At 41.3% G+C, this 21,964-nt stretch overlaps 1 protein-coding gene across 1 annotated transcript in view; it reads left to right on the top strand.

Moving 5' to 3' along the window:
• LRRC1 (leucine rich repeat containing 1) overlaps nucleotides 1-20,756 on the top strand; it is a 148,411-nt gene extending 127,655 nt beyond the window's left edge. Inside the window, exons 11-14 of the mRNA XM_004580491.2 lie at nucleotides 7,072-7,187; nucleotides 15,918-16,090; nucleotides 17,072-17,208; nucleotides 19,284-20,756. Coding sequence (XP_004580548.1) covers nucleotides 7,072-7,187; nucleotides 15,918-16,090; nucleotides 17,072-17,208; nucleotides 19,284-19,442 — 585 coding nt within the window. The 3' untranslated portion in view covers nucleotides 19,443-20,756. The remainder of the gene's footprint in view (nucleotides 1-7,071; nucleotides 7,188-15,917; nucleotides 16,091-17,071; nucleotides 17,209-19,283) is intronic.
• The last annotated feature ends 1,208 nt before the right edge of the window (nucleotides 20,757-21,964 follow it).

The raw sequence follows: 21,964 nt of genomic DNA, 5'->3' as shown, positions 1-21,964 counted from the left end.
AAACATTTGCAAATCAATGAATGTCTCTTATTTTCTTAATTGTTAGCTGCTTGGAAATGTAGAAAAGTCAGGTAACTTGTTATCTTGTAAGTATTGTTCAGACTACAGTTGCATCTCTGACTTTCATTTCTTAAATGCATGAAAATTCAAATTGGCTGACTGCTTTGTGTGTTCTTCATTATAAAATATTGAACATTTCCTCTAATTTTTTAATATGATTGCATGGCCTGGAACATTATTTTGTTATGTGTTTTCCAGATTTTCTCTCAAAAAAATGCTTTTCTGTGAGTTCCATTTTTAGTTATTCAGAAGTTCTGAAAAACATCACTTGGCAACTCATCTCTCTTCACTAACTTGTCGTTTTCAGCACAATCCTGTCTCCCGGAAAGGCTAGACTTGCTTATTTGCTACATGTGGCATGCTTCTGATTTTTGTCAGCCACTTTTTTGTGCCTTTTAGTTCTCATCCTGTTGCTTAAGTATATTTACTTCTAGGAAAAGGAAATTCCCTTGAAAACTCATCTTTGGTGAAGGGAATAGTTAAGGGAAGGAGTCTGTCCAAGAGTGTGACTGCTGGGTAGGTAGGAGCTGATGTATGTGTGATCATGGGAATGATGAGTGAAAGGTGGTAACTTCATACTGTTCCCTGGCCAAATACTACTTGTAAAGGCCCTGGACCACAATGTTTTCATCTGGCAGAAATCAAACATGTATCCAAGTTTAGAGTCTAACTTTTTTATGTATCCATTAAGTGAAACTGAAGATGACTCCAATGTCTTGCACCTGTGCAGCCCAATGAGACAAGATAGAATTTACAGATCACTCATCAAACTTTCATTATGTGTCAACTAGTCAGTATTAATTATCTGTATATGTTACTTGATATTCAGAAATATCTAGAGTGATGGAGTATTCATGCTGTGGAGAACTTTCTGCCTTCTCATTTCAATTTAAAAATCTCTTGGTATAAGTTTTCATTCTACAATGAGTTATTAATAAAAGAGATAATATAAAACCAAGAGATAAATGAGTAAGATATAACTAACCATCAGATTTCAACCTAGGGAAGGCATGCCTAACCTTGAAGGTGGAAGTAAGTCTTAAAGGAAAAAGAAAACTAAGTTTCTGATCTCCAAGATTGTAAATCAGCCTGAGGGTGAGGAGAAATTGACATCAAAGATGAAAAGAGCTCTTCTCTTACTCTATTAGAAATCCTTTCACAGCATTGGGAAAAAGGTAAACCCAACGCAGAAAAGTAGACAAAAACAGAAGAAAAATATTCAGAAACAGGCAGGTAATGTGAAACAGTTTCAGCTTCCTCAGTGTTCACATAAACCTTAAGACTTTTTTTTTTTAAGGCCTACCAGTATTCAAGATTTCTTTTAATAATCATAAAATGTTAGCAACTGCATGGGAAGGTGCAGATTACTATATAAATTATTTGCCCCTCTGGAAGGGAATACAGTAAAAATGTACTAACTGCTTTGGCAGTTTTATTTGTAAGAATTTATCTAAAGAAAACATTCATGGATACACACCAGGAGTGAAGCACAAGAGAATTTCTTGCTAACATAGCTCGAGTTCCATCCCAGAGGTGTGCAGAGATGGCTGACCGCCAGGCGCTGAACCAAGAGCTTTCATGGTTATTCTTGTCTAATTTCTGTGGCAGTTAAATGAAATGTAGGGAAATTAGCATTGTTTTGCTAAGACTGAGAGTAATAAGTAACTTGCTAGTGATGCAGAGCAAAGTGACAGAAAAAGAATGAGTAGATGCTGGTGGATATGTTGTTGTTAGTGACCCAACCACATGCGATCCAAAATATTTACAAAGTAAGGAATGGTTGAGTAATATGCCACAAATAATGATGGGATTCTAAAATCATGCATTGTGCTATTTCTGTTCAAGTGAATCTTTTTGCCAGTGAAATGAGGTTTCAGCTGTTATAAATAATATTGAAAGGATAGACTGAAGGAAAATGAAAATATTTCTACATTCAGGACAGGCATTTGCCAAGTGGCATATCAGTAGACAAAGATGACTAATATAGGCTCTTTATTTGGAGACCTGGGAACCATCGAATTTGTCTGATTTTTTTTTCTAGCATAATTAGTCTTCAGACAGTTATGATTTGGCAAGAGCTGACCTGGGTAAAGGTTTGCCCATTGATGGGCAGGTCTTCTGCCCTTGAGAGTTGGATCAGTGCAAAGCAGTTGAGGGCAGTATCATTTTGAATTAAGATAAACACAAAACAACTAGACAAGGAGTCTCAGTTACATTCTGTAATTCTCAGAGAATCCAAGTCCAGCCCCTTTTCTTCTGGGAAGGTGCTATTATGTGGCTTAAGAGAGGTTTAAAAATATCAGCTTCCTACATAACTAGTAATAAGTCATTTGGATAGTAATTCCGCTTCCCAGAATTTCTAAGTGATAGAGACATTTTATCCTACTGACCACTAAGGAACCACCAAACTCTTTCCCAAAGGGAAAGTGAAAATACATATGAGTGATATGTATGATACGATACTGAACTAATGTCAGTTTTTCACTATGATTAGTACAAATGTCACTGGGGGATCCATTGTCTGGGAGACCATTTCTTAAGAGGTACAGATGAACTCTGAAAAGAGATTGCCAGTGTCAGCAGAGTTCTAAGAACGTGGAACCTATTCACGTGTTGATTGAGCTCATCACTTGGATGTGGGGTTTTCACTTCTTCAATAAACAAGAGCTGACACCACACGTATTTGGCAGTAGCCATGGGCCAGGTTCTACAAGAACTGCTAAATTATATATGCGATTTAATTTCATCTAATCCTTGTTGTTACTTGTGGTTAAAGTGAGATATCCAAGCCCACTGAGCATTTGACTGACCCTAAAACCTAACCCATGTCACTGTGGTCTCCAAGCATCTGCTTCCTCCCTTGCACCACATTCCCCCTCTGACGTCTGTGACAAACCAGCTCTTCTGAGTTATGGTTTCTACTGCTTAATAATTTTTTCCAAAAGGCAAATGTTTTGTACTACCCCTTCCTGGCTGATATGGAAAGAGGTGTTTGTGCGTGTTTTCTGGGTACAGTGTGTGCCTTTGCCGGGTGATTAAGGCACCCCTAGTACATGAGGCAACAGTGTATGCTCTCTATTGGCATTATTTTGCTCAGAGTAATAGACAATAGAGGTCAAGAGCCCACACTGCCTGTTTTAGGAACCAGATAGCTCAAGAGACTATAGAGCACAATTACTCCCAGTGACAGCTCATATGGGTCTGGGATTAGAATGAGAGCTGAAAAGGGGTGTGTGTGGGAGGGGCGGTAAGCTTGTAAGTACAGTAGACAGCTCACACGTGCCATTGGAAGTTTATACTCTTTTTCCACCAAATAGTTAAGGGAAATTAACTGCTCTGCTACTCTTAGAGTCTTCACTGGCCCACTGAAATTCAATATATATATATATATATATATATATATTTTTTTACTACATTATACATGCACATGATACAAAATGAAAATACCTATGGAGTCTAGCTGTAGGGCCCCAGGACAATGCAGGGGACAGGTGACTGGGGTAGTAGACAGCACCATGGTAAGATGCCCCAGAATGTCAGTACAGTTTCAGCTCTCGATGCCTGCTAGGAGCTTACTGTCCCATGGGGCTTAATCACTTGAGTAGCTGATGTTATCTGTTTTGCTGGGGGTACCAATAAATCTGGTCTCTTCAAAGCAAGACCTTGTTTGCAGGTGGTTGATAGATCTCCAGCCTCAGTCAGCTGCCAATGGGAAGAACTCCCTCATGGAATCCAGGCCCACCACTAAACTCAGTCATCCTAGAGCCACTTCTCCGCTGTGGGTCTGAGATGTTCTTCTGATGGCTATCTTTGCTGGTAATGGCTTAATTCCTTGGAGAACATGATCATGCCAATTCTCAGAAGAACTGGGGTTTGAATTCTTTTCTTTCCATGATATTCCTGGGCACTGGAGAACCATTATTGATTTCCATCCCTCGAAGAAGGAAGAAAGGCCAAGCCTCGTGAAGATCCAGTTGCACATCTCTTCCAGGATACTATCGTGGGCCCGGGATTTACAAAACCAAAGAAAGGCTGCTCTGGAGGTTGTTACTACAACAAGGAATTTTGTTATCTCCATTCTTGCAGATAGAAGTTGGTAACTTTTAACCAAAAAGTTTTTAGCAAGTGAATAAGTAAATGAGTAAATACATGAACAATTAAGTGAGAGGTGTGGTAAGTAGGTAAGACTGTTCGTGGTGAGTAGATAGGATGGATACTGTACTTTCCGTAGTGACTGTGTGTCCGCATGTGCACATTACACAGAACTCAGTCAGATGATCCCAGGAGTCCTGTGCTGTTAGGGGTTTAGACCATAATTACAGAAGAAATGCAGACAGTCATTTATTATATAGGCCAGAGAGTTGTGAGGTGACTTTGTGGAGCTTAAATGGCATTTAACTAATGTTGCATGATTGGTAAGATTTTAAAAAGACTGAAACAGGAAAGCAATTTCTCTTAAGAAACAGTGAGGCTAGATTGAAAAGTGTATTTTAGAATATGGTAAGCCATCACGTATAAGGTTGGAAATGCAAATATGTAAATACTGAGAAATATAGGGGACAATCTGAAAGATTTAATCTATTTGGATACTTACCACATGGTCAGAGACAAATGTTAGTGTGTGTTCCTCTATGGTTCAAGACTATGGTTAAATAAGATATTTCAGAATCTTTACATTAACTCTTAAGACAGAAGAAGATTGTACATGAAGGTATTGATATAGCAATCTCAAAAATAAACATTGTGTTTATTACATATACATAGTAAGCACACATGTAAATAGCAAAGGACAGAAGATACAGTCATGTCATTGTGGAGTCAAGTCTCTTGCTCTTCCTTAAGTAGGAGGTGCAGAATAGTATTTTTCCATGTGTCAGTGAGACTTCAATAGGTCTTTCATGAGGCTTTTCTAGCAAATGCTCTTAGTCAGGATGGCAAGTCTAAGAAGAATGTAGTACTTTATGGAGTCCTGCAGAATGTTGTGTCTGGAACTGAGTTATTTTTCCTCCCCATTGGTTCAGCTTTCCCGACTGTAAAAACCACAGCTAGTTTGTGTGTGTGTGTGTGTGTGTGTATGAAAGAGAGAAAGAATCATTGGACTCTTTTTGTGTTTATGCGTTGTTTTGAAGGCGAAACTCCTATAGAGCTCAGTTACTTATAAATTCCTTACTTAAAAGATAATCAAATTTGGTGTGGATACAGATATTGGTTTGTGTACATTCTCAAACATAAAGAGATTATGTATTTACAGATTCACTTTTTATAGGACAGTACTGATTTTGTATTCTCAAAGCAAAGTGAATTTACCAAATTTTTTTTAAATTTTTATAATAATACATATTTATTAAAAATTCAAATACAGAAATAAAAGCACAATATCCCACCCAGTATACAGACAGCCACATAAATCCCCTTCCCTCTAATCCCATTCCCCAGAGGTTATCACTGTGAACAAGTTAAAGTATATCTTTTGAAACATTTTCCTTTGTATATACAAGTATATATAAACACACATAAGTGCACTTTTGCCTTTTACAAAAATGAAATCATGTAAATGTACATATTAATCTTCAATTTCTATCTTCATTCAATATTCAGAAAATTCACAACAAATCTGATTATCAGTCCTCTTGGGTTCGTTTTCCATTATATAAAATTCATATTCAAGCATCAATTACAAAACTCTTGATAATATACTTCCTGCCATCTTTGAGTCTCTAACCACTCCAATATGAAAAGACTGGAACATAAATTACCTTAAATTCTTCCTGAAACAAAGGCAGTACAATCAAACAAACAAACTAGGAACACACTCTGTCATTCCTAGATTTTGGCCTTTTCACTTTGTGTTACATTCTGCCTGGACTTTTCCATCTGGCAAGTCCCTAATTCTTCCAACAATCAGCTTAAAAATGATCTCTAGAAGACAAGACTTCCCAACTTTCTTCAAGACATAATCACTTCTCTATTTACCCCTATACTTTATAGCTAGCTTCTTAACTGTACTTATCTCACAGTACTGCAGTAATTCATTTACTTGTTTTGAGTTACCTTTCCATCCAAAGGATCTGATGGAGTGTTTATCTTGGAGCAGGTACTCAGTAATTTAACTGTTGATGATCAAAAATCTATGAAAGGGACCGGCGGCTTGGCCTAGCAGCTAAAGTCCTCGCCCTGAACGCCCCGGGATCCCATATGGGCGCCGGTTCTACTCCCAGCAGCTCCACTTCTCATCCAGCTCCCTGCTTGTGGCCTGGGAAAGCAGTTGAGGACGGCCCAATGCATTGGGACCCTGCACCCGTGTGGGAGACCTGGAAGAGGTTCCTGGTTCCCGGCTTCGGATCGGTGCGCATCGGCCTGTTGCGGCTCACTTGGGGAGTGAATCATCGGACGGAAGATCTTCCTCTCTGTCTCTCCTCCTCTCTCTGTATATCTGACTTTGTAATAAAAATAAAATCTTTAAAAAAAAAATCTATGAAAAGTGTGACTGAAATGATTGTATTCTCTCACCTACTGGATATCCTTTTAAAAAAATTAAGTTGGAACACTAAAAACACTGATGTGAATGAATGTAATAGGTAGGAATTAAAGTGTGTGTGTGTGTGTGTGTATCAGTATCACTTTTAGCCCAACTTTGGAGCTAGAATTGTTGAACTCCTATATTTCCAAATACTATTTGGGCTTGCGTAGTTTGGTTAACACATTGAACAGATGCAGTTGTATTAGATGTCAGCAGAGCAAAATGACTTTCTTTTCAGAATAGAAGCTTTTAACTGTATCATTTATTGTCTTAAAATATCTGCATTTAATGTTTCGCATAATTTTTTATGAATTTTAGGTCTGTGTTTTGTAGATTTTAAATTAACCATTTTTGGCCATCAGTGACAATTTAAATTATGTGGCATAGTGTTATGTATCCTTGTCATGATGTTTCGTAAAAAAGAGTGTCTGGACTCTGATCACACCTCATGTTTCCAAAATGGAAAAAAGGTGTTTTCTTTCCCACTGTAGATCGGCGGGTGCTGCAGCCTCACTGTGTTCTGCGTGCGCGACAACCGACTAACTCGAATACCTGCAGAGGTGTCACAGGCAACAGAGCTTCATGTCCTAGATGTGGCAGGGAACAGGTAATGATACCCTAGTTTGCTCTGCTTAAGTGGCCCAAGTGTCCATGCACAGTAATTTTTCCTTGCATCATTGTGGTCCTGTTTCTGCACCCTCTTACAGCATTCAAGACTAATAAGTCACATGGTCCATACCCAAGGGTGGCCATAGTGTCAGGGGACAGAACCAGGACAGTAGAGAGAAGGTCAGGGACAACCTGAGCAGGGATATTTTGAAGTTTACACAGAGACTTCCATAGAAACACTTCATAGAGTGACAGCACAGTTATGGAAGGGAAAGAATGCTGACCTGAGTGCAGAGAAACACGTTTTATCTTGGCACTCTAAAAATTAAGTAATTGATTGTAGAGTCAGACAAAATGAGAGGGCACCTCCGTCCTCTGACTCATTGCTCAGATTCCCACAAGCCTGAGCCCAAGCCAGGAGCCAGAGGCTCAATCCAGCTCTCCCGTGAGTGGTAGAAACTCAACTACTTTGAGCCATCACCTGCTAACTCCCAGAGCCTGCAATAGCAGGAAGCTGGTTATCAAACCTAGGTCCTCTGCTACCAGATGTGGGTATATTAGCTGGTGTTGTAAATGCTGCGCCCTGTGCCCCCACCTGCCTTCATTTTTGTAACCGGCTTTTGTGAGTCTTTATGGGCCTCGTCAAACTTGAATTTGTTCAGACTTGATTTTTACTCGGGGTTCTGCTGGTGAGTCTGAATCCCTCGAATTAAATTGTGTCAGAAAATCTAAATGACTACAAGTCATAGTCTTCCTATCAGAATCACTCTTCACCAGAAACTGTGAGCAGCTGCCAGGCTGTGACACCCCCAAGGTCACAGCGGCACAGCCTGCCAAGTGCTGGAGCACAGACTGTCGTGGCTGCTCGCCAGGTTCTGGAGTATGTTTCCTCTCCTTTGTGGAACAGGGATCTGTTTCGGCTGGTCTCCACTGATTGCAGCATGCTCTAGATTTCACGCACTCTTCGTTCCCTGGAGTTGGTGCAAGCTGCTCCTGTCCACCTGGCCCTCTGCCCTGTCTTTCTGCCTCTCTCTTCTGTCACCATATTTTCTCCAGAAAACCTTTTCTCTGAGTCTGCCTTTGGGTAATTTCCTCTGCCACATCACTCACAGCGCTGGTTAAAATGGCCTTTTTACATGTATGTAGCCCTCCTAGACTTGCAGGTGCCTGAGTTCGATGCTCTGGTTTACGTGCGGCAACAGCCTTTGTTCATGAGGTCTGAGCATGGTAGACGCCTGATAAATATTTGCTGACTGAATGAAACATTAATAGTTTTCGTAAAGTGAATAGTAAGCTACTGCAAAACGTCTTCTACCACAGGCTTCCTTGCCAAAGGGAACTAGGTGCTTTTGTGTGTGAAATAGTTATATAGGAAAGAAAGTGTTTAACCAGGAAGGTGACCAGTGAAGGGTGTTCAGCTGACTAGCTGCATGTGCTCATTTGCTGGTCACTTAGTTTAGACACAACCACTATTCTTCATTCTTGTAAATGAATGATAGATGAGAAAGTTAAATAAACAGCAGTAGTCAGCTGAACTCTGCAGGGGGTTTAGGGCCCCAGAAAATGTGCTTTTTTTTTCTTTTAAGTTGATAGTGTTGGGACATCTCAGTATATTCTTAGGATCACTGATGGATTTCTGGAAATTCAGGGTTGATTAAAGTTGGAGTTGAGTTTCTGCTAAACCAAGTACAACATGAGCCATTCAAGCTGGGAAGGGCAACTCCTTGCCTCCATGTCCCCCTGTCAGCCATAGACGTTCAGTGGCTCTAAGTAGCTCTCTGGTTCTTCTCTCACTGGTGGTCATGAGTTGACATCATTAATTCTTTTTTAAAAATAAATCAATATCTTTTATTTATTTATTTATTTTTGGAAAGTCAGGACGAGAGAGAGTGGAGGGGGGGGATCTTCCCTCTGTTGATTCACTCCCCAAGTGACCACAATGATCAGAGCTGAGCTGATCCAAAGCCAGGAGCTTCTGGGTCCCCCACGTGGTTATAGGGTTTTAAGGATTTGGGCTGTCCTTAACTGTTTTCCCAGGCCACAGGCAGAGAGCTGGATGGGAAGTGGGCCCTCCAGGATATGAATTGGCACCCACATGGGATCCCAATGCATGCAAGGTGAGGACTTCAGCCACTAGGCTACTGCCCCTGGCCTGGCATTATTAATTCTTATGCAGAAGGATTGCTGTCATGTGTGAAAACTGTTTTTCACAGTAGCGAAAGCCTCATTGTTCAGTTCTCAGAAGGGAAAGTTGACATTGTGCTTGGGCTGGACTGGAGAAACCCTAATTAAAAAGTCAAGTTACATAGCTATCATCTGAGTCAGTTAAGTATGTTCTTTAGTCCATGTGTATAGAGATTCTTAACCAAATTTTAAGCCTATTAAAATATTTAATCACTACTTTGTTTAAAAGTATCTATATTGAAACTAACAACTTAAAAAAAACTGCCATGTCAGACTAACAGCTTGCAGGAATGTCACAGCATAGGAAATCACAGCAAGAGAAGTGTCTGCCCCTTCGCTCAGGCATATGACCACACAGACAGGCAGGGAGACCGTGCACTAGTTTCCAGAGACTTCCTTTATAGGTTCTGTTGGATGTGTCACAGCTGGGATGACTTCGTGCAAAGTGCTACTTGGAAACTAGGTACCAAACCTTCTGTGACAATGAGAACATCTTGAATTGTCAGCTGCCCATGGAAACAGAACACCAAATTCCCGAATTCTTAGCAGATTCTTATCCATAGGAATACTCCAGAACATGTACAAAAGTGGGTATTTGAGAATCTTCCTTGCTAGTATCAAATACTAGAACAGTGGCTACCTGTTGGGCATTTATATCTTTTGGTTTTGTAACATGTTTTCCAAATCTTTAATTTTTTTTTTTAAAGATTTTATTCATTTTATTACAGCCAGATATACACAGAGGAGGAGAGACAGAGAGGAAGATCTTCCGTCTGGTGATTCACTCCCCAAGTGAGCCGCAACAGGCCGATGCTGTGCCAATCCGAAGCCGGGAACCTGGAACTTCTTCTGGGTCTCCCACGCGGGTGCAGTGTCCCAATGCATTGGGCCGTCCTTGACTGCTTTCCCAGGCCACAAGCAGGGAGCTGGATGGGAAGTGGAGCTGCCGGGATTAGAACCGGCGCCCATATGGGATCCCGGGGCGTTCAAGGCGAGGACTTTAGCCGCTAGGCCACGCCGCTGGGCCCCAAATCTTTAATTTTAAAGTATTAAGAGACAGTGATACATATAGCCATGTGATAGAATACTAAGCACTCAGAAAAATGGTTAGTGTCCCTGTGTAGTGATACAGAAAGGAGGCGACCCCTGATGATGGGTGAAGAGGGCAAGTGTTGAATCACGTATCACAGTTTTGTATTTGAATTTTTGTTTTCTGAACCAGCAAGCTTACCTGTGTGGTTCACTGAACAAGTCGGTGGTTCTTTTATTTAAATACTTTCACTGATTATGTGTTCATTTATATATTTTTCAATTAAAGGTTTATTTTTATTTGAAAGCTAGAATCACAGAGAAAGGCAGAGAAATAGAATCTTCAATCTGTTGGTTCATTCCTCAAATGGCCCCATGTCTAGGGTTGAGTCAGGTCAAGGACAAGAACCTGGAGATCCATCTGGATCTCCCAGGTGGGCATCTGGGGCCCCAGCACTTGAGCTGTATTCCTCTGCTGATCCGAGCGCATTAGCAGGGAGCTGGATCAGCAGTGGAACAGCAAGAGCTCAAACCCACATTCATGTGGATTGCTGGCATCACAGGTAATGACTTACGTAACTGATAGTGCCTGCCCCACTATTTCTTTATTTACATTTAAACATTTCTGAAAGCTTTGCTTATAACTAAAAATACTAATATGCAGTAACAAGTAAAACATTAAATTATAAGATGTATTCATCTGTATGCTAAGTTAGTATTGCATTAATCAGACCATGTTTAGTTATTAATTTCACAGTGCAGTTGCTGCAGTAGTTCTGAAGCCTGCAAGGTCACCTTGGGCTAGATAGGTCATGGATATAATGGGAAACAGGAGGCTGCAATTTGGTTATGCATTTGCTTTTATCATGTATCATCAGTGTAAATAGTAACGATGGTCTTTTTATTTCTGAGGAGTAGTACCCTAAGCAGAAGTACATATAAATATTGGGAAGTGGTTTCTTGCATTGATTCTGTTCCTTGTAAATCAAAAACATATTCTTAGTTCCACTAGAAAACAGGACTATATTTTTCATCTATTTTCTTGTGTAGCTATGATGGTTTTAAGAGAAACAGAGGAGTGAATGTGTGTCTTCCTCCCCAGGCTGCAGTGAGCCAGCAGGAGGGTCAGGCCAGCCCACAGAGTCTGTGCCAACTGTCTAGGAAACAGGGCCTACATTTTTTATGTAATTTTTTTTTTTAAGTTTGACTCCCAGGTAATGCTGATGTGAACAAGCTGCTGTGTGGCTCAGACGTGTTCGCCACAGCCATATTCAGTCTGGCACTTGGGCTCCTGCAGGATGACTGGCATTTTAGACAACTCATTAATCTGGGTTGAAATACAGCCACAAGATCAGTTGTTGCAGAGTCCAGTAATTTACTTTAGTTTCTGTCATGTGTCGTGTAGTTAGAAGCTGTTATTTTTTTTTAAAGATTTATTTATTTTTGTTGGAAAGGCAGATAAACAGAGAGCAGAAGAGACAGAGAGGAAGATCTTCCATCAGATGGTTCACTCCCCAAGTGACCGCAATGGCTGGAGCTGAGCCAGTCTGAAAGCAGGAGCGAGGAGCTCTTCTGGGTCTCTCACACAGGTGCAGGGTCCCAAGGCTTTGGGCCATCCTCGACTGCTTTCCCAGGCTACAAGCAGGGAGCTGGGTGGGAAGCAGGGATGCAGGGATTAGAACTGGTGTCCATATGGGATCCCAGCACCTGCAAGGCAAGGACTTTTAACCACTACACTGTCATGCTGGGCCGCAGAAGCTGTTATTTATTACTGATGTCCTTTCTAGCCTTTTATGTATGCCTCTCCTTTAGCTTACAGCTGGGAAGCCAATTATTAGCTTGAGAAGTTGCAGTGACCATGTTCGAGTATCTGTGTTTTGTGCCAGTTTTCAAGTCTGAATTTTTCCTTTATATTCTCATGATGAAGATAGGTAGAGGTACTGACAATACGTTTCCTGTGTGGGTGAAAATCAAAAGAAATGATCCACTTGTTCAATACAGTGAAAAGTTTGATGCATTTGAAACATTCACAATGAGTAGTGAATAGTCTTCTAAGATTTTTTTTTTTTTTTTGGAAAGGCAAATCTACAGAAAGTAGGAGAGACAAAAAGATCTTCCATCCACTGGCTCATTCCCCAGATGGCCACAATAGCTGGAGCTGGGCTTGTCCACAGTCAACACCCAGGGTCCGTTGGCTTTGGCCATCCTCCACTGCTTTACCAGGCCATAAGCTTGGAGCTGGATGGGAAGTGGAGCATCTGGGATACAAACCAACATGCATATGGGATGGTGGCATTTGGAAGTAGCAGTTTAGCCGACTGAGCCATCACGCCAGCCCCAGGCCTCCTTTAAAAGCAAAAATTCCCATCACAGTACTTGGCAAATGCAAGGGTGCTTTAGAACATTCATGGACGATAGAATTAAATGGTAACTTTGTTTAATGTAATGAAATTTTTAAATCTATTTACAGTTGTTTCATAACACCCATTTTTATGAACTTTTTGAAGTGCCCTGGTGTGCACTGATTTCAGATGCACACACACAAATTGCCCACATGACTGCAACTCCCAGGGCTGGAGCAGGCTGAAGCAAAGAGCAGGAAGCTTCATCCGGGTCTCCCAAGTGGTTAGTAGGGGCCCAAGTACTTGGGCTGTCTTCTGCTCTCCCAGATCGAAACAAGGAGCTGGATTCAAAGTGGAGCAGCCAGGACATGAACAAGTGCCTTTATGAAATGCTTGTGTCACAGGCAGCTTCACCTTCTACGCTATGGACACTAGTCCCAAGAGATCTCCCTTTCTGTCCCATTTGAAGAACGACTACTTCTGAGTATTAAAAGGTGCATGTGTGAATCTGCTGTTCCCTCTGTTCCTTCTCATGTCCTTGTCATGGTGTGAGTGTGGCACTGCATTGGAGGAAGTCAGGATTTAAAAGAACACATTTATCACCGTATCTGGCTCTCATTAGTGAGATATGGTAGTGTAAAATAAAGTCTTCTCAAGGGCATGTTGACGGTTCTACAGCAATCACTCACTCTAGAACCTAACTCCCACGTAAGTAAATTGCAATGCCCCTGACTTCAGGCCTGCACATGACACACAGACCTGCAGTAGAACAGCCTGTACTGAACTGTTCAAGGAAAATAGTTTGTCATCTCTATAAATAAGATGTTGTAACTCTTGCAAACATAATTGTTTTTGTGAAGAGTTTGTTAATGCCTTTGTTGTTTAGATTCTCTATGTGCTCTTTAATGTTTTATTATTTCATTTATTAAGTTGACTTAACCAGCTTATGCCTGCATTTTATTTGGATTAGTTTATGCTGTTGGAATACAATATTCACATTTCTATATGGAGTTCTAGTGCATTTTCCATAAGTTCTTTCAACTCAGAACAGTGCATGTGTCTGATAGTGCAATGTTGATATTTTGTTAAGTTGTATATGTGCATTCCTTGCATCTGTTAACTGAAGGTAGTTATATAACTCAGTCCAAGTAATTTCTGTGTTTGAACCATATCTTTATATCATGGAGCCATTCTGGAGTGAAAATAGTTGATAAAACATAACAAATTAACCTTGAGTTTCTTATTTTTATAGAAATTTGGTTGTTCTCAAAGTGAATTAGTCAGCTGTTGGAAGCATTAAGTTATGCTAAAAGCAGGGTTTTCACCCTGGCCCTGTTGTCAGTTGAAGCAGGTAATTGGTAATTGTTGTACGGCCTGGCCTGTGCCTTTTTGGGATGTTTAGCAGCTTTCCTGTTTGCTACTCATGGATTGCCAGTAGCACGTCTCCCTGCCCCAGTTGTGAAAACTAGAAATGTCTTCTGATACGGTCAGATGTCCCGCAAGGGTGGAATCGTCTCTGAGAGCCATGAGCCCAAGCCATTTCTCAGAGATACAAAGCACAGTGGGAGTTCAAAAGATTCTCAGAATGAAAAGAAAAGTTTGTTTTGGTGAAAATTTAAGATGCATACTCTTGTATCCATAATACACATTTTCCATGAACTTTTTGAAGACCCACTCATATGTTTGAATATCTGAATTTTTCTTATATACCAAAATAAATTTCATTTTCAGTTCCATTTTTCTGCTTATATTCTTAATTTCTGGCTGTGTGGTCTTTATGAGTAGATTTGACTGCAGCCAGATTGTCAGATCTTTGTGCAAGCATAAATATGAAACCAGTCTTCAGGTGTCATATTATAAAAGGCGTTCATTTCTGCTACCTCATTTGAAACTGAAACAACTAGATGTGCAAATTATCACCTAGGAGTCTGAGAAGCAGCTGAAAGATAAAAGTTTAAGATGGAATGCCTGAGATAATCTCCCTAGAGAAAGCAGAAAGCACATGGGAGCCTGTGAGAGATGACTTTTAATCTTCATTTTCACGGCAGCTTAAGCTCTTTAGCTCGGCAGCCATCTCCTTCCTCACATCCCACTCTGCCAGGTGCTCCTGGAACTGGGTAGCCCCATAGCCTCATTCTGGCTGCTGCCTTTTGGGGGTAGTAAGAGCTTGGGTTGCTACATCCTTCCATAATCATGCTTTTCCCTCCTCCTCTCTAGATTGAAATAAATATAACAATGTATCGTCATTTTGTTGTTGTTGTCTGTTTGGAAGCCTTGCTGGAAGAGGTGACAGCAGAGAGGAGAGGTGCAGTAACTTTTTGAGCAATGTGTTTGCCAGGGGTAAATGTACGAGCTTGCTCTACACTTCACATCTGGGGCCAGTGGTATGGCATGGCAGCTGAAACCCTGACCAGGGGCACCAGCATCCTGTATCACAGAACAGACTCCTAAGTACTGACCACTTTGCTGTCTGATCCTCTTCCTACTAATGTGGCTGAAAATGGGCAGCTGAAAATGGCGCACTTATTGGTTCCTGCCATCCATGTGGGAGAGCAGGATGGAGTTCCTGGCTCCTGTCTTCCACGTGGCCCTGACCCGGCTGTCGCAGCCATTTGGAGAGTGAATTAGCAGAAGGGAAACTTTTTTTTTTTAATTTATTGTACCTTTATTGGAAAGTCATCTATACAGAGAGGAAGATCTTCCAACCACTGATTCACTACCCAAGTGGCCACAAGAGCCAGAGCTGAGCTGATCTGGAGTCTCTTTCGGGTCTCCCATGCAGATGCAGGGTCCCAAGGCTTTGGGCCATTCTTGACTGCTTTCCCAGACCATAAGAGGGAGATGGATGGGGAGCGGGGCCACCAGAATTAGAACTGGTGCCCATAGGGAATCCCAGAGCATGCAAAGCGAGAACTTCAGCTGCTAGGCTACTGCATAGGGCTCAGGAAACTCTTTTTTCTGTCTCTTCTCTCTCTGTCATGCTGCCTTTGAAATAAATGAATATTTGAGAGATAAATAAGCATAACATCTTTTTACTTTGAACTCAGACTGAAGAGCTCTTCCTAGTTTTTTGGGTTTTTTGGGGGTTTTTTTGTTTTACTTGCTTTTTCCTGTCGGACAGTTGATTTAATTACAAAACTTATGTTGTGACACCTCTTTTTGCTTTACATTAGGTTGCTGCATCTGCCACTGTCCCTGACTACCTTGAAGTTGAAGGCTCTGTGGTTATCTGACAACCAGTCGCAGCCTCTGCTTACCTTCCAGACAGATACGGACCACACCACAGGAGAGAAGATTCTAACCTGCGTCTTACTCCCTCAGCTGCCTTCTGAACCTCCTTGTCTGGGTGAGTTTTTGGGCAGCATTCACATAACCAGCACAGCAAATTGGAGCTCTTGTCTGTCTATCCTTTAGGCTTTCCACCCCACAAGGGCAGGTGTTTTGTCGTCGGACCTGTCCATATGAGGCCACTGTGGGCTCCTCTGGGAGGGGTTCCCAAGCACTTGCTAGATAGGAGCCCATCACACCTGTTTATCTGAACACCTGTTGTCTGAAATTTCTTAATCAATACCTTGATGTTTGAATTATAACTGAGGTGGTGGAAAATACAGCACTCCTTATAAAGGCAACAGTCTCTAAAGATCCAAAGTGATAGTTCTATGGATTAACAGTTAATACCACCGACTTACTGTGTCCAAGCCAGTGAGTTATTTTGAGTCCTTGTATTTTTGTTTTGTAAATTGTGATTTTAAAAAAACGGTGCTGACATCAAAATGCTATTACACATCCTTTGCCAAAAGCTGAGTTTGGAAGAGAAGCACTGCAGTGCCCTGGAGCAATGGGACTCCCCGAAGTGGGGGGGCCTCCAGCTACCTTGACTGGCTGCACTGTGTCAGGTGAGCTTGTAAGAGCTTTGATAAAAATGTGCTACTCAGGAAAGTACTAGCACCCAACACATTCAGCCACATCTCTGTCAGCAAAATATTGAAGTCACGGTGTAACAATCACAAGAAAGGTCTGTATCAGTTATGACTTTCTAGAAGGAAATATTAAATATATGAATCTAAAAGATACTTTATATGATCTAAAACAGGATTACACATCATTAAAAGGGGGGGGGAAAGGACACCCCCATTCCAAGCCTTTTCTTTTTGATTGCTTTTGTTTTTGTTTTTTAAATCCAAGACTTGGAGGGTGAGACAATGTTTGCCCTCCTTATTTCTGATGCTATGTGCCCATGGTGCTCCATATGCTTTCTGCCTCGTCACACACAAAGTTGGGTAGGACCTGCCAGAGATTCCTGCTGATAGAGCCCCTGTCCCTGCAGAGAACCTGCCTCGTTGTAGTGCACTGGAGAACTTGGTACATGACGTCTCTGATGAAGGCTGGAATGAGCAACCAATAAACAGAGTCAGCGCCATCCGATTTTTGGAAGATGAAAAAGACGAAGAGGACAATGAAACGGTATGGAAATGGGGATTCTTTGTCTAGAATAAGTTCAGAATCCCTAAGGTTGAGAGGTGCAGCAATTAAGGATTGTCTTTATTTTCAAATAATATGTTCTCTGTTCCACTTACAGCCTTTATAAATTTCTTTAGAAGGCAAAACTAACTTCTAGGTTTTGAGTCACAACATGTGAGTAAGGCACACACAGAGCATTTGTTTTGTTGTTTTAATAGTTTGTTTCTTTTTTTGTGATGATTTCCCTTCCTGCCATAGCTGTTTCCTTGAAATAAGAATTGTGGGTTTTTCTTTTTCTGTTTCCAGTGAATGAAGTCTCTCTTCCTGCCCTCTACTCTCATTTGTGACCATGTTGGTTTGATTTATTATATCATGGTGTGACTCAGTACCAGATGTCTGTGTAACCAGGTCACCTTAACCTTTGTGCAGATTGCTTATGATTCTAGTTGGATTGCCTTAACAGGTTTTTGGTCAGAGATTGGGCACTGAGGGGGAGGAGGAAGGGAAAGAGCAAAAAGAGCGAGCCTAAGACAAGAGAGCAGTGCTATCCACTGGTTCACGGCCAGCGGCCTGCAACAGCCGGGGCTGGGCCTGGCCAAAGAAGCCCAAAGCCAAAAACAAACCCAAAATTTAATTCGTGTCTCCCACATGGGTGGCTGGGACCCAGCTATTTGAACTACACCACGTCTAGCTCTGCATTAGCAGGAAGAAGGAGTGAAGACCAGACCTTGGAACTGAATGCAGGTACTCCAATATGGGATGCAGACACCGTAACTGGCATCTTAACTGCTAGGGCAGTTTCTTGCTCCGGAAATGGATTTGCTGATACAGGTCATCCTGACTTTTATCCATAGTTGAAAATATCTCTCAGAAATCCAGCATCCCAAGGAGTCAATGACAACTCCTCCTTCCTCCTGCCAGTGGACTTTGGCCTCTTACATTCCTTGAAATAATTGAGATTTTCATAAACAGAGCTTAGAGGGAGTGTATACAACCTTCAAAACAAAGGTCAGCTTTTAAATTATTACCTGTCATCTGTGTTATTTCAGCTGTCACCAAATGGGCTTTTAGGCAATAGAGTGTAAAATGGAAGTTAGGGATGACAAAGTAGCTTCAACATCAGTGACTCCTCCTTGTTTACCTCAAGACTTGCTAAAGTGTGCATGATTTTTTAAAAAATTTAAATTAATTTCTTTTTAAATGTTTCTTACACAGGTAAGAGGATCACAGGCCCATGCAGGGCTTTGGGTGGGGTGGGAAGACATGGTAAAAGAAGCTGGGTGGGACCACACCTTCCCTGCTGTGACTATGGGATCGGTGGGGAGGAGGTAGAGATTTTGTATCCCTTGCTGCCAGGCCATGTCAGTGCCAGGGGACAGAGATGGCCCCTTGGTTTCATCCCAAAGTCCCTGATAGAGACGACTGTTTCGCACGTTACTTGAGTAGCCTTGATTGTTCTGAGATGATGTCAGCTTCGTTGCACTGGATTTAAGATACTACCCATATTTGCCAGCTGTTTGTGTTTTGTCAACAAGCATGGAGAATCTGGCTGGAGCTGAGGCAATCCAAAGCCTGGAGCCTGGAGCTTCTTCCAGGTCTCCCGTGTGGATGCAGGGTCTGCCGGCTTTGGGCATCCTCTACTGCTTTCCCAGGTGACGAGCAGAGAGCTGAATGGAAGTGGAGCAGCCAGGATACAAACTGGATCCCGGTGGATGCAGGGCGCGGACTTTAGCCGCTAGGCTACCGCACCAAGCTTTTTTTTTTTTTTTTTTTTTTACTGTTTATGGAACCTTAATTTTACTTGACACCAGTCTGTAAGTTTAAATAGTAGTCTTTTAACCAACTCTCCATCATGACTCTTGGGTGAGTAGTGTGAGACTCCTTCATCTTCATTAAGTACATGTGGGAAGTAGTTGATAAATGCACATAGCTCCGAACAGAGCTTTTCCACACACCCTAAGTGACAGTTTCTGAGAAGGAAGATTTGTATTGGAATGTGACTGCCTTGAAGCTGTGTATTCTGAAAAAAGCTATGAAATAAAACAAAAAACTCAACTCCCCTGTTTGTGTTTTTTTAGAGAACACTTCTAAGGCGAGCCACTCCACACCCTGGGGAGTTAAGGAACATGAAAAAGACAGTGGAGAATTTACGGAATGATATGAATGCTGCTAAAGGACTGGATTCCAACAAAAACGAGGTCAATCATGCCATTGACAGAGTGACCACTTCAGTGTAGAGTTCCACCGTCAGGGTTTCCCCCCTGTGGCTTCCCCTGCTGCCTGAGATGTTCCAGTCTGCTCCCGAGGGGCCTCGCGCTGCCTCTGGTCTCCACAGCACCTGCTTGCTGCCGCAGCTCCTCCCTGCGTCCAGTGTCAGGACGCCAGCTCTTCCAGGAAGTGCCTTACTCACCCCTGCGCACAGTGATCTCCTGCCGCGTTTTTTTTGTTTTGTTTTGTTTTTTGTTTTTTGTTTTTTTCTTTCTAAGTTTTAGGTGTGTGTAATGAGTAGAATACACTACTGTAAACATCTGACCTTGGTTTTTGTCTTGTGTTGGGGAAGGGAAAGCAGGATAGGGAATTTTTTAATCCTCCTCCCTTCCATCAAATGCTGGGACATTTCGAGCCCAAATTCTCTTGGACCTACTGATGAAAAGTAGTTTTACAAATGGAGGAAATTGATTCTTTTTAAATCTTTTTTGGCAGCTCAGATGGTGTAAATTTTAAAATTTTGTATAGGTATTTCATAACAAAAATATGTATTTCTTTTGTTTTTGTTATTTTATCTTGAAAATGGTACATGATTTAGTGTTTGTGCTGAAAAACAGACCAGCCCTAAAGTGTTTGTTTTCATGTGTCCCATCTACTGTGCCTTACTGTATTGTGTATCATGTTAAACCAGCTGTAAACAGTGGCGTCCTTGAGCAATGAGATGGAACTGGGTATGTGGTACTTTTAAAGCAGTGTTGCATTTTAATAAGCAATCTACCTAGTGCATTTGTTTTTAGCCAAAAAGATGAATTATCATCGATTTGTAAATTATATCAGTTTTTTTTTTTTCAAAAAGAGGAACCAAAGGATTGACTGGACTGATACTATTTCATTTATTAACGCTTTACACAAGTAAGTCTCTTACAATGAGTGCAGTATCAGTCTGTCTGCTTGGAAGATGTGCCCCATTTGTATAAGAAAATAGAGAAGAAAAGCACAAAAAGAGAAAACTGGCTTAGAAATTCAGTGGGTAAATAAATTATGTACTGCAAAAGAAAGTATGATTATTTTTTATCAAAGAAAGCTTTATAAGTTTTATATCCGGAAATAAGACCATAATAAAACAAAATAATCTACTACCATTATGGAAATGTTGCTATCTTTGTAAGTGCAATTTAATGTGTAAATAGAGTTTGAATGAAAGTATAACAAAATCGCTAATTTAAGGGGTCTGGGAACATGTTTTGGTGTGTTTCTGTTGATTCCTTTTTTGTATACTGTGATAAAAGAAATTGCCAGTCCCCTGCAGTGACTGGGAAAATGATGTCGGTTTTTAATTTTTCTCCCTCTGTGAAATAAACTAACCCTGAACATTAGCTATACAGCTTTTTAAAATTAATTATTACTTGGTTTGTTTAAATTTAAGCAAATAGCCAAATTCCATCACAGTGTGCTCCCATCTATTAAATACCAAAGTTACAATCACTTTTGGGTTAGCTCCTATGAGACTTGCATTCACATTGGGCAGAACACAGAACTGTCTTCAACTCTGGCCTGTAAACTTGGGTTGTGGCTTGGTGGCCATGGGGACACCTTTGAAACCTGTTCTCAATCAGTCTGACAGGATACATCTTTTACGTCTGTGTATTTACCTGTGGGCTCACTTGCCTTTTTTGGTTACATATGTGTTAATATGTGTGCAATTTTCTTAAGACTTACTTATTTTGAAAGAACGACAGTCATCTTCCATCTGCTGGTTCACTCCCCGAGATGCCCGCACTGGGCTAGGTTGAAGCCAGGAGCCAGCAACTTTATATGGGTCTCTCACATGAGTAGCAGGGGCCCAGACACTTGGTCCATCTTGAGTTTTCCCAATCCCTTAACAGGGAGCTGTATCAGAGGTGGAGCAGCAGGGACACAAACAGGCATGTATGTGGGATGTTGGTGTCTCAGGAAACAGCTTCACAAGCTGTAACACAACGCTGGCCGCTGTATGTATATGCCTTTTTAAGACTATTTAACAACATGTATGATTGTTCTTACTCTGTGGGTACCCATTTTCTTTTCTTCTATAGAAGATCTTGGCACACTCTCTTTTGCTTTAAGCTGATAAAGGTGGTACCAGTAACTCCTGCACTGATTACAGATAAGCAAATCAGTTTTCAGGGGAGTTGCCTTGACACCTTAGAATAAACAACTTGCCTGCTGCTTTTTTGCTTATTCACTTTCGTGTAAAGCCTACTCTGTACAGCTCTGTGTCTCATGGCTCTGGTGGTTGTGCTTGAAATTTTCTAGGAAATGTTATGGATCTAATTACTTATTTCCTTTAGTCTATTTTCTTTCACGTTTCTCTGGTTAGTTTGTTGACTGGTTGTTGAGTTGGGTTTTGATTTTCATTTGTGGAGATTCTGTTTCATCTCAATGTTGACTGTTTCGTGACACAGTAGTGCTCTTGGACTTGAGGATCCTGGAACCAAACTCAAGTGTCATTGTGGAAACAGCACCAACCAAACAGTCCCAACTGGAGAACGTTAAGCCTTTTTCAAGATGG

The sequence above is a fragment of the Ochotona princeps genome, chromosome 1 (genome assembly GCF_030435755.1).
Source record: "Ochotona princeps isolate mOchPri1 chromosome 1, mOchPri1.hap1, whole genome shotgun sequence".
In the NCBI taxonomy this organism is placed as follows: Eukaryota; Metazoa; Chordata; class Mammalia; order Lagomorpha; family Ochotonidae; genus Ochotona; species Ochotona princeps.
Note: the sequence above shows the minus strand (reverse complement) of the source record. Positions and strands in the feature narration are given on the sequence as shown.